At 46.1% G+C, this 13,662-nt stretch overlaps 1 protein-coding gene across 1 annotated transcript in view; it reads right to left on the bottom strand.

Moving 5' to 3' along the window:
• The window catches only part of LOC106648658 (LON peptidase N-terminal domain and RING finger protein 3), a 51,472-nt gene extending 38,123 nt beyond the window's left edge, over positions 1-13,349 (bottom strand). The window contains exon 1 of the mRNA XM_014365723.2: positions 11,193-13,349. Coding sequence (XP_014221209.1) covers positions 11,193-12,012 — 820 coding nt within the window. The 5' untranslated portion in view covers positions 12,013-13,349. The remainder of the gene's footprint in view (positions 1-11,192) is intronic.
• Positions 13,350-13,662: the final 313 nt, after the last annotated feature.

Below are 13,662 nucleotides of genomic sequence, written 5' to 3'. Positions count from 1 at the left end.
TTCGGTCCGAAGAAATCGAGCTTTTACTTACGGATTCCATGAAGTACAAACGCAGAGACCAGCTCAATGATCTGGGAAAATTAATTTTTGATATTGTGGTCGGGAGCGGCTATAAGGACGAGCCTAAAGTCGACGAAGACGGCAATCCACTGTTGCTACGCACCACACCGCTGCACCATTGCATTTACAAAAGCAATTGCTACACCGACGGTGCGCTGATCGGTGAAATGTTCAAAGTTTACGATCGATTCGATCTGAACTACGTCAATTCGTAGGGACTGTCGCATTATCACGTAGCCAGTATGTAAGGCTGCGAAAGCATCGTCGAGAAATTTCTCGATTACGGCCACGATCCCAACCTCCTCGTGGAAAAATGGGCGAATCGCCGCTGCACCTCGCCGCGATTTACAGACACGGAAACGCGGTCGAATTTCTGCTCAGACGAGGCGCCGATCCAAATTTGCCTGACGCAGACGGATTGACGCCGGTGCATCGCATCTGTAAAAGGGAAAACGAGGACGATGGTTTGATGAGGACGTTCTTCGAGGTCAGCGACGAAATTCGGCGGACGGTGCCGGTCGACGCCCGCGACAAGGAGGGTAAAACGCCGATGCACTGGGCTCTGTTCTACGGCAACGTAGGGGCGACCGAGTTGCTGCTGCAAAGGGGCGCGACGCGAATTTGCCCGACGACGCGGGATCGGCGCCTCTGCACTGGGCTTGCCAGACGTATTTCAGAGACGAAGCGGTGGAGATATTGTTCAGGACCTGCAAGGAAGTCAATCAGCTGGTGCAGGTCGATGTCCTAGACCAGTCGGGTCGCACACCGCTGCAATGGGCCGTGGCGAAACTCATGCCGAATACCGTTGATGTTCTGTTGGATAATGGCGCTGATCTATCGAGCTTCGTTTTCCCCACCCCCGACTATTTCGCTAAACTTTTACTAGATGTTGAAGGCTCGAGTTTTTTCCATTTGAGATTGGCGTCTAGCGCTCTGATCATCGTCGAAAATCTTGAACGAAGAGGATACGAGCTGGACCTAATGGATGTCGCGACGATCACCAAGAAATTGCTCACCAAGTATAACTCCTGTCACTTGAAGATTTTTACTGGGATGGATCTTCAAGAATATTTATGCAGAAACCAGGAGTTTACGAGAAAGATCAAGGAGATAATGATGAGTCCGAATCTGTCGCTCTACGACTTGATGCAACTCCGACCCGAAGAGGCGGTAAGACTATTCACACCCAAGGACTACAATGAGTTGACGCGCTCGGAAAAATTCCTCGGATTTCGTCATTATCTCTCAAGTCGTGCGTCTGTGCGACGTAATGTCGAGAAGATTTTTCCGGCGCTGGGCGCTGGAGTCCTTGATGGTGCTGATTCGTTGCAGGCTGCCGATTCTTTGCTGCGACATGATCATCGATAATCTCGAGAGCGACGATTACCAGCGCACTTGCTTGGCGGCTGCAGGCCAAAGCTCGTGATGGATATATTTTGTAGTGATTACAACATCGAATGTAGTCGTATGAATATTTGTCAATAAACATCTGTTTGTATTGCAATTGCAATCTTGTCTTACATTTCATTGCGTACTTCGATTCACTTTTTCAACCAAATACTTTGCATTTCTTTCTGCATCTCTTCGCGAAGGAGAGCAGCAAGAAAAGACGAAAAAAGTTGAAGCTGCTCATCCGGATATCATCGAACCTCGATCGAAAATTTACAAAACAGAGAAAGAGACACCCTTTCTTTTTGCATCATCGGGCCAATTCGTACGAGCGGCGTACGCTATCGCGTACACTCGTATACCGTATACGCATACGTGTGAGTGTAAGTGTGCACTACTTTCCCCGCCGCGCACTATATGTATACGATATACACTCGCTTCTCTCTCCTTGGCCTGGCTTTCGAGTCGTTACTGCATCGGTCACATACACGCGCACACATACACACGAAACGGTGCGGCCTTGACACAGTTACATTCACAAACGCGACGTTCGCTCTGTCTGTCTGTGTGCGTGTGACACACATTTGTTCGCGCGCAGCCTTTTTTTCGTGGCCCACAAGACAGCAGCAGCGGCAGTTGTCCTTGATCCTTTCGAGATTATATACAAAAGCTTCGAGCGCGGAGAGATATACAGAACGGCCTTCCGAACGCGGAGGTGCATCGTACACGTAATCTCTACCCGAGTCTCTCTCGCACAGGTAAGCAACTGAGAGAGATTACAAACTATCGCTCGCGCGCTCGAAGCTGCTCGCATTTGGCAATGCTCCATCCGGTTGCTGCCGGACATCGAACTCGCCCGAACTATGAGGAAGAACTATGAAAGGCGGAACTTTGCGCTTCATCCCCCTCGCGCTCTATACTCGCGGTCTCGCTTTTTCGAAAGCAAAGTTTTCCTTTCGCAGTTTCTCTATGCTATCCTCTGTGCGGCTGACGAAAATACGAATTGCGCGAAGAAATGCAACGAATCCGCGTTTTCCGCGTGCTAAAGCTCGGGAATGTGTCTTTTGTGGTCGTACGTAGCACCCACACGCACACACGATATCATAAAAAGGTGTGCATGTGCGCGAGAAACCATGTTGCGCGCGCAACCGTGTTTGTATACCCACCGAGCTGCTCGAGTCATCCCTTACGTAATGAAGAAGAGAGACTCATCGCCCGGCACACACACACATACATACACAAATCAATGGCGTATAATATAATGTGAGCCACCGCACACGAACTTTTTTTCGTTTTATTATACATTCGCTTTATATTCCATTGTCAAAAATCAACGATTTATATATGAAGCTCGAGACAAAGAGCGTTACGTAATTAATCATACTTCTCTGTATCGGCGCGCGAACGAGAAAATTTTCTTTTCGTAAATACTGCAGCACTATCCGCGCACGACGCTGCCTATTGGGAAAAATTTAATCGATCGCGACGCGCGTGTGCGTCGTTTTATGCGCCAGGCAAAAGTTTATTTATCGATATATATGTATTTATTTATGAAGTCGAACGCGTTTAATAATAATCCACCTCGAAATAACACGCGATATCGGTTATAATAAACTAATAGAAATTCAATGTTTCGCAAACACGCGCGTGCATTGGTCAGAAGCGAGTTTTGATTTGTTTTTTTCATAGGCTATACGAGCCGAAGAAAAAAATATTCATTTATTTATTTATTTATTTATTTATATCCAAAGCGTCGATAAATAAATGCCTACGTGTACCACCCAAGTTATTTATTCACTGCCACCCGAGCGTACGTAGAGAGGGAGAGCTAAGAACCCAGGCAGTAACATACAGAAGGTTGAGAAATAACGTCGCTCAGCAGCAACAAAGAAAAGATCGAGTGCGCACAGGTGTGCGTGTATTATTACGTTATACAGGTATATAGTGTATGATGCAAAAAAAGAAAAGGTGCACTACTCTGCAGTAAAACGGCAGCGATTGTCGACCTTGCCGAGCTGCCCGAATAAGGAGTTCGACTTTGCGCTCGGTACTCAGTGTGAGCTTTACGGGACTCTTTTTTTCGCAGCGATCATCGACGCGATTCGAAGGAAAAATTCTTTATAAATCTTTTTGAATGTGTTTGTGTAGATACGATCGCCGTATACGTGTATTACAATGAGCGTTTCGCATGAAAATCAATATGTATCCATATGCGCGTCCGCGGAACGTGCGCAGGTGTGCAATTATTTGATTTCTACACGCCTTTTTTTTGCTTCTTCTTTCTTTCTTTCTTTCTTTCTTTCTTTCTTTCTTTTATGTAACTTCTTTCGTCACATACGCACAGATACACATACATGTGCTCGTAGTGCGGAGTAGCAGTAGTAGTAGTAGTCGCAGTCGGTCGACTCGTGAACTTGGTTGGAAGAAGGAAAAGAAAAAAAATACCTACACGCTTCGTACACAACATCAACTGCTGCTGCTGCGCAACACATACCGAAATTGCATTTTGGAGTACAGTAGCCGCAGCAGCAAAGAAAAATCGACTCTGTGTGCGCCATACGTAAACGAACTACTCGACTACTACTATACCACCGCGTTGGACTCGAGCTCGCTGCTGCGCTTCGCTCTTCTCTCGTTTATGTAAGTGCTGCAATTTGAGCCAAGTCGAGGTATGTGTATATAGCTCGCGCGTCGCTCGGTTGTGCGTAAAACGCAACTCGGTGTGCAGCAGCGGAGATCGCAGCTAGCTCTACTACCTCTTTGCGTTTATCTAATCTTGGATGTATAGGGAGCTTTGCGCTCGTGCAGCAGCATCGCATCTCTCTCGTTTTCGTACCTATGTGTGTGTGCGCAAGTACATGCATAATACACCCGATCGTTACGTCATTAATGTAACTCGCACGCCTTGTTTCGCGGCGGTGAACGATTTTTCAAGGGTTGCCGTCCCGAAAATCGATCGATCTTCGACGACGCGAGGTTTGGCTATTTTTGAACTGACGATTCGCGCAACATACCGTTTTAACGCGCAATCTCAATAGCTTGCATCGTATTATTATCGTCGAGTACTTTTAAACGTATCCACCGACTGCGACGCATTTGTTACCAATGACGAATATTCATTTCCAAAGCTTACTTTCAGGTTAGGTAGCATGTGAATATGCCGAAATCTCATCGATTAGTCTTTCCACCTTCAATAAATCAATTGTAGAATCGTATAGTATCGTTCAAAACTGTTTTCTTCGACTTATACGGTCATTCTTACTTTGCCACTTGCAGATTAGCAGATTATGGGGCACTCGCCATCTAACGGTGAAGACTCAAAGTTGCATCTTTGCATTCGAAGTAGTTGAAAGATGCTAAATTCCTATTTTCACGTCACTTCAAATGCTCTCGATAATTATTAAAAAATTCTCAACAGAAGAATCGACGAATAACTGGTAGTGTATTGGGAAGCATTTTAAAAATGGGCATTTTTCCATCGTCAGACCATCATCGATGTCGAGCATTTCTATACAGTAGGACTCACGCGGCATCGTCAACTGCTCGAGCTATTTGTGCACGAATTACGTATCGTATGCTCGCATCCACAGAGATAACAGACTCTCGGTCGCATATTACATATTTATTCAACCATACGGATCGATCGAGAGGGAGAGAGGAGGGAATCGAGGCGTTCAGAGCCGCATCGTGAATACGTCTCTATCACAAATCGCACGGACAATTACGTAATAATCTACGCGCGTAAAAATAATTAGCCCGAAAGATCGTTGAACTTTTCTTGGCGTATAGTAGTCTCTATATGTACGACATTTGTGTGGATATATCAGCGTCGTAGTCGTCGACCAACACTTAGAGTCTCACTCTCGAGTCAAAACGAAAAATTACATAACGCACACACACTCACGTGTATATATCGTCGGATCCGGTACACACGCACCAAAATGCGCGCATGAGGCCGGAGAGAGAAAGAGACTATTGTAAATAGTCTCATAACGCGTCGTCGTGGGGGCTCCTCTAATACATATATAACGGCGTGGCGCGCGCGCGAAAAACCGGCTATACACACATTATGTTACAATAATATGTAACACATCGTTTGCCGCTGCTGTGTGGGAGAATTTTTAGACTCGTAATCTCGGGTGCACCCACTTCGCGTTACACTACGCTAAGAAAAATACCAAACATTGTTTTGCATCTTGTAACGTCGCCCGCCCGCACGCGACGAGTCAAGAGGGAGGGAGAGAGGATAGGTCGATTTTTGATCGATACATACACACGACGCGCAAATTACGTAATGCGCAGATATATACCGATTATGTACGATATTTTGCACACGAGATTCTTATCGATCGCAGCTGCTGCTGCTGCTCGTCGTCGTTGTTTTTTTTATATTATTTATTTATTATTTTTGTTTTTCGCTCGATACACCCAAACACTCGAATGTTAATGGAGATCGAACCGAGAGAGAGAGAAGCCACGTTTGGATTTATAAAAGCAATCGGCAGTGACGGCGGCGACGTTATGTAAGATATATACTACTCGCGCGTCTCGATCTTTACCTCGACCAACAGCGGCAGCTGCGCCTGCTGCATTACTTATTATTATTATCGTCGTCGACGTTTGCGATTTTGAACTTGAAAACGATGCCACGCACTCGATGTTAGCGTAAAAAAAGCAGAGAGAAAAGAAGAAGAAGAAGACACGATTTTTCCATTCCATTCCGGGGGCACCTTACAACAACAATGCAATTACGCATTTAAAATAATATACATAAACGCGCGGCGCGTTACATAATACGTATGTGTGTGTGCAGTGGCCGCAGCAATATCGAGCCTGCGCAAATGGTATTCGAGTACAGTGCGTCTGTGTGCGTTTAATACGTGCACAGCATATCAATTTTTGCAACTACTCTGCTCTCGAAGTCAAGGTGTTGACATTGTCATCTTTTGCCTGCCTGCCTGCCGCGCTTACGTGTTTGTATGTATAGCTCGCGAGCTTTTAATCCCATACAACATATAATTACAATATATCCTAGTTCGGTGCGGCGCGTTAGATAATGTCCAACATAGTTTCGCCTATAGTTGACAATGTATCGTGTATTTATATATTCCGCGTGCACTGAAATGATCATATTCTCATATTCGAGCTGTGCAGCAGCAGCTTTTGCAGTAACACACAGCTCGCAGTCCGTCCTTCGGCGTTACGAATCGGTTAAGCGATTATACAATTCATGAATGCGCTTCTCTGTGGGTCGCGCGGCTTTAACGTACGTATATATATAGGATATAATAGTTAGCTCTCGTCGTTCGCAACAAATATACAAGCGTAGTTATTGTAGTGCCCGAAAGGCGACTTCAATATTTTGCTCCAGTTTCGCCGCGACGTATACAAGAGTCAACAGATCGAGCCGATCTTCTCTCATAATACCTCCGTATATAGTGTGTGTGTGCATATAATGCTCACTCGTCGGCTATACGTATATCCCCCTTCGCCTTATGTAGACGCGAGGTAGAGTACTTTGCCTGTCGTGCCATGCGCTGCTGCTTTGGTTATATAAGTATACCCACGGAGAGGAGAGGAGAGAGACCGGCAGCGGCGTGACCGTGAACTTAAAAGGCAGAGCTCTCTCTCTCTCTCTCTCTCGGTTGGCGAACGATACACTCTATACTATACTATTGCAGCTGCACGACGACTTTGACTACGACGTATAAAGGCGTCGAAGGAGGGAACAAAGGATCCTCGCTCGAGACGCGTTTTTTTTCTTTTATTTTCTCTTCGCTTCGAGAAAACCTGTCTCGCGAGTGTAGCGCCTGCCTGCCTACCTCTGCCTCTGCGCTCGGGTTAATTTTGGAATATGTACACGATATCCAGCCTACATATCGGATGAAAAAATTACATATATTATATATTATTCATACGGCTACATGTATATATGTACGTTATATACGAAGTGGCGCGTGGCGACATCGCTTTGTACCAATTATTCCCAAGTTATATAAAGTGCCTGACTGCTGCCTGCCTGCGAGAACACACGAACTTTATATAATTTGCTGCTGCTGCTCTCGAAGCAGCAGTATACAGGCTAGACGCGTTGAAACACGTGCAACGAGCTCGAGAAAAGAGAGCTGCACCGCCTGCCACTGCTGCTGCTCACGAAAAAGAGAATGAGAAACTGCGTTCCTTGCACTATATATATATATATATATACAGATACACTGCTATAATACATAAGAGTCTGTGTGTGTGCCAATTTCGAAGAGATAGAGAGAGAGAAGAACAAAGGCTCGAATTATGCTCTATTTGTTCTTCGCTCGTTGTATTATACGAGCTCTCGCGCGCGCGAGTAGTAGTAGTAGCAGTACCGAAAATTTTTACTCGCTCCAATTTAACGATTGATTTATATTACTATGCGGCGCGTAGCATCTCTCTTTCTTGCACTCGAGTATATATAGATAGTATTATTTTATTACGTATTATATTGGGTGCACGGGGGGATATAAACTCGCAATGCCGGCTCGACGATCGAGCTTTTATAATCACGTACACGCGCGGCTGCTGCAAAATATCAGCCGAAAGGAGAAGAAGATGAACGAAAGGCTGATACAGTGTCCCCTCGAGTGGGGAGGCACACAGAGACGAGTACTACGCGCTAATCTATAAATAAGTGTCATAAATGTTTGTCAGGTGGTAGTTGGATATACACACACACACATATACACGAGTGCGTGCGAGATTATTCGGTTCGTGCACGCGTACGTACATCGCATCGTTTATACACATAGTATTATATACACCCACACACTGCACACTGCACACACAGCTCCTCGGAACTGCGGAGCAGCGTCAGCGGCAAGCAAAGAGCATCGACCCGGATGTCGAGCATTATAATATTACGATGCGTTGCAGTAGTAGTAGTAGTACTGCCACGGCGAGGATCTCTGCGGTATGCATGTAGCAGTGCTGCGGCACAATTGCAATATACGTCGATTTTTTTTTCTATCTATCTTCCTATCTGGCTATACATACGAGAGGCTATGTGCCATTTGTAAATATAAAATAATTAATTCGCGCGATCGCGCGAGCATGTCTGTATCGCGAAACAAAGTATATAATAACGCGCGCATTTATAAAGGATTTAAATCCCCGCAACGCGAGCAAACAGGTTAGCCGGTTAAGTTGCGGGTTACACAACCGCGACTCGGCTTCTCTCCCGTCTATATGCACCTATATATAATAATATTCAATATATACATATCGCGGTACAATGAGAAAAATATGAAAAATGTCTGTGCGCGACTGTGTGCGCGTAAGTCTCACGCGGCACGGCACACGCGAGTTTTTAATATATAATTAATACATCGGCCAGCATCGAGTATTAAAAGTCCGATCAACGCACAGTCTCGACAGCTTTTGCAGTTCTCTCTCTGCACTCTAGTGAGTGTGTGTGTGTGTGTGTGTTCGGGTGTGGAGGCGCATGTATTGACCTTGAGACTCGCTGCTGCACAGCCACAGCCGCAGAGAGAAAGAAAGAGAGAGAAGTTCGACGACCTCATACGCGCGTTAGCTATATACTTCTCTCTCTTTCTCTCTCTCACTCGGCGAATAGCAGCAAGAGACGCATACACGAGAGCGAGTGTGTGTGTGTGTGTGGAGAGGCTCTGCGTGCAAGGTCGTCTTTCTTTTGATGCAGCCAGAGAGTATATAGTGGGTATGCGTATGAAAATAAAAAAAAGGAAAAACATAAAAAAATAACCGGACGCGAGGGAGAGATCTGTCTCTGTATACGATGCACTGATATATAAATATACGAGCGTTACATTTTTCTTTTATTTCGTTTTAAATGTGAATACATTTTTGCTGAGTGTATAGCCTTGAAGATATCAAATTCTGATCGATGCATGTACACAAATGCTACAACACAAGTCAGATAAGATTATTACGTAAGAGACGCGAAGATGCGCGCGAGCGATATACATATGTATCAAGACGCGTAATTATCGTGCTTTTGGAGGATCGCAAAATATAGCAAGTATCGTATAGTGGCTACCAAACGATAAATCGAACAAGAGAGTCGAAAAGCCAAAGCCCCAGACGTCTGGGAATCTATACGAGATCGGTCTATAGTCGGGGTCGCCGTCGTTTATATTCTCTTCTCCCTCGCACACGCGTTCGCGATATATAACGCGTCCGATCGAATACGAGAGCTCTAGGCGACAATTCGTAAATCCTCGGGATGAAAATTTATCTCTCTCACGGCCGTATTTTATATATTTTATATATATTGTACGAGGGAGAGATGCGGGAAGCGAATTAGCCTTTGTTCGACGATGTACGCGTATTTAATTACATCGCGCCCCGCACGACGAGTGATTTGTGTTCGGTGGACACCTCGCCGTGGAATATATATTTTATTATAATAAAGGTAAAATGAAAATGTACGCATACATCATTCGCTTCTCGATTAATTATTTTCGAAGAAACGAATGATGCATCTCTCTCTCTCTCTCTGCACTGCAGATGTGCAACGTTATCGAAATAAACCAGTGGGAGCTCTTTCCGGGAAATACTACGAGTGCGAAAAATAACCGCTTCTTTGTTTCGAGTAACGTATGATACTTTTGATTCAATTTAAAATTTCGCGAATTAAGATTGATTTGTATAAAATGTATTATTGCAAGCGCGAAGAAATTGAATAGATACAATAAATTTGATAACGCGTGGCCGCCTCAACGGCAGCCGCAACGCCTACGTGTAATAATAGCCGAGATCGCCAGCTCGCATTGTTTACATAAACTAATCGATACTGCAGCACACCATGTGCACGTCCACGAGTGCCTCGGCGCAGCGGCAATAAATATGTATAAAGTATCGCTCGTAACGCACAAAGGTTTAAATAGACGACGCTTGTGTGGGCCGATTATACATTATATTACATGGTACATCGTATGTGATATATAGAAAGCTTCGCGGGTAATATTAGTTTTCACGATTGCAAGACTCAGCGTAACGACGATGACGACGAAAAAAAACACACCGATCGATAACTTTTTTGCATTATTTTCAGTATATAGAAAATCACGCAGCAAGGTCACTTTACCACCTATATATATTATGCAGCGAGTATCGAGTCGCGTTTTAGTTCACTGACACGCGCGCGGCGTTTGCGACATTCGAAATTACGAGTACTCGATGGTTTTTCCGCCAAACTGTAAATAAAAATAGAAAAAAAATAATATATAAAACTCGTGTCATACATGCATATCCGAAACAATATAGTTTCGCGTGCAGTGTTTACTTTTTTAGCTATCCGCACTAACTATACGTACATATAACGCGCACATCTGATGCAACATGTTGTTGTTGCTGCTGCTGATGTAGCGTATAGTGATGTGCGAGGGACGACTACGTAGCAGCGTGTCACGCGTCCGCATGTAAATTTTACGTAATTTCTTTTTGTTTTCTTTTTTTTTTTTTTTTTTATAACAAATGCATTGCATTGTGCAAGAGCCGCGAGTTTAATAACCAAAAAGTGACGCAGAACTAGCGATCGAGCACGCACACACATGCACACACGTGCAAGCACACTCTAACTTTGTGTAAGTCAAGCCTACTGGCAGCAACAAGTATACGTGTACGTGAGCTTTTAACGAGCTTGAAAAACATTTTAATCGATTTTCCGTGATAGAGGCGATATTGGACGACAAGAGAAGAGTAGTTGTTTGTTGCTTGTTTATGCTACTCACCAAGCTGTACAGCGAGATCGTAGCGCTCGAAGGCCTGCTGTATGTGTCCCTTGTTGAGTAGCGCGTCGCCCTCGTGCCTGGCCTGGCTGGCCTCGACCTCGCGCGGCCACCACTTCTCCGCCAGCCTCTGCACCAGAACGTTGATCTCGTTGCACCCATTATTACTATTACTACTACTACTAACATCATGGTCGTCGACGTAATCATAATCGTCGTCGTCGAACACAGCACCAGCACCAACGACACCGTAAGCACTCGCGGTAGTCCGCCTGCTCTCTATGCAGAGCTTGCAGCGGGGCTTGCGCCTCCGTCTTCGGTTCTGCTGATCGTTGCCGCTGTCCTCGAGCCGCAAGCACGGCTTGCAGTAAGTGTGGCCGCAGTCGAGCGTCACCGGATGATACAGGGCCGTCTCGCAGCTCGGGCAGGCGAGCGAGGCCCACAGACGATTGTTCTGTTGCTGATTGGATCGCTCGTGGGCGGCCTCCGCGGCCTCGGCCATGCTCGGCACCAGATCCTCGAGGAGGGCGCCGGCGAAGTGACGCAGCCTCTCGGCGCTCGGCGGCTGTATGCCCTGCTGCGCGCAGTACTCCACGCAGTGCTGGTACAGCGCCAGGGCCTCGTGCAGACGCCCGGCCCGCGACAGCTGGTCCGCGTAGCCGTACATGTCGTCGAGGTAGCGCTGCTTGCGCAGCTGCTGCGTCTGGGCACGCTGCTGCTGCTGCTGCTTCCTGCGGGCCCGCACCATCTCCATGGCCGTGCTGAAGGAAGCGAACGTGTTGTTCCTCGGGTTGAACGCCTTCTCGTTGGCTACGTCCGTCATCGTGATCGTCCCAAAGATCAACGACTCTTCTCTATATTTACCTCTACCTCTCTCTCGCTCTCTCTCTCTCTCTCTCTCTTTCTCTCTCTCTCTCTCTCTCTTTCTCTCTCTCTCTCACTCACGACGGTGTGTGCGGCTGTCAGCTGGCAACGATTACGATCATAACAAACGACGACGACGCCGACGATTTGCACTGCTTCGCGACACGCGATCGACCACCGTGTGTTTTAGCGCATGTTATTTTTTATTATTAACCAGCCGAGAGTACGATAACGTGTAAATAAACAATTGACACTGTGCCTACGTTTTTTTCTTCGCAATGCGGTTACGTTATTCAGCCTCGTCTCTTCTCTGCCGTTGGCTATCGAATCGTTCTATTTTATATAATTTATATAATACGACAGTTTTTAAAAGCAGTACGTATAGAGTCGCGCATCGAAGCCAGAGTGTGTTGTTGCGAGCAGAACAGAAAAAAGCCTGCCTACATAGTCGCTCTCGTCGCGCGCACTCGAGTTCTCGACGTCGACTGATTTCCGAGCCGAGTCCCTCTCTCTCTCTTGGCGGTGGCAGTTCGTTCGTTCGTTCGTCGTTGCCGCCGCCGCCGACGCAGCAGTGGCCGCGCGCGCGAACCTAGCAGACGCGCACACACACTGCACGGCACAACGCTATACCAAGCAGAGCGAAGGAGAGAGAAGGAGAGAAAAGTGGTGGTAAAGCTCTCGCGAGGCGGTCTATATAGCTGTATATAGATACTGTGTGTAGTGCTGTTGCTCTGGCTCTTCTCTGTGTGCGTACTGTGTATATTATACGATCGCTGCGCCACACGCCAAGCGCAAAACGAGCTGCCTGCCAATGTTGTCGATGTGCTTTTTTTTTACTTTTTTTTCAATTTTTCTTTCCGATCGAGCTCCTTCGAAATATTTCTTATTTCATATTTCTTATCGCTTTTCGTGAATCCGTTTCTTTTTTTTGTTATTTATGGCAGCTGATAAGCTTTGGCTTTTCACTGTTTTACATAATGATACTTTACTGCAATCGGCGAGAGCTTGAATGTTTATTTGCTGCGACACTTGCACCAACAACACTCGAAATTAATGATATGATGTTTTCAAATGCAATCGTTTGAAACATTCGAGGCGCGTCTCTGCGCAACACCTCTTTTTCTTTAACATTACTCTTCGAAACACTCGTCGTCGCACTAAAATTACTTTTCAAAGATAAACGGTGCACATCACGTACGCAAAACAATTTCTCAATAATACGTAAATATAAAAATGCACATCAGCTGCTGCGAGAAGTCGTGGCGGTGGTGGTTTGTTGAACCTTATAGCGGCGGCGGACTACGTGTGCGTCGAGCTGCTGCTGCTGCACACGGATCAATCGTCACCCGCCCGGTGTTTCGTCCACTGCTTGCGCGCCCAGTTCGCAAGCTCTCGCGCTTAATAGAAGTGCGGCGTGGCGTGGCGGGCGTGGGAAAAGCACACGCGATAACACGGCACAACGCATGAGCGAATTTCTGGCCTCTCGCGCTTGCGCTCTTCTTGTTTCCTCATCGTCTTCTTCTTCCTCGTGTCGCCTCGCATTAACCCCTCGGTCCGCCCAAAGTCTGAATTCGCGGGGTTGCTCATTTTTCATAACCGAATTGTGAAC

Source organism: Trichogramma pretiosum, unplaced genomic scaffold (assembly GCF_000599845.2).
Source record: "Trichogramma pretiosum strain Unisexual culture from Peru unplaced genomic scaffold, Tpre_2.0 scaffold7, whole genome shotgun sequence".
Lineage (NCBI taxonomy): Eukaryota > Metazoa > Arthropoda > Insecta > Hymenoptera > Trichogrammatidae > Trichogramma > Trichogramma pretiosum.
This window is presented reverse-complemented; position numbering and strand designations above follow the sequence as displayed.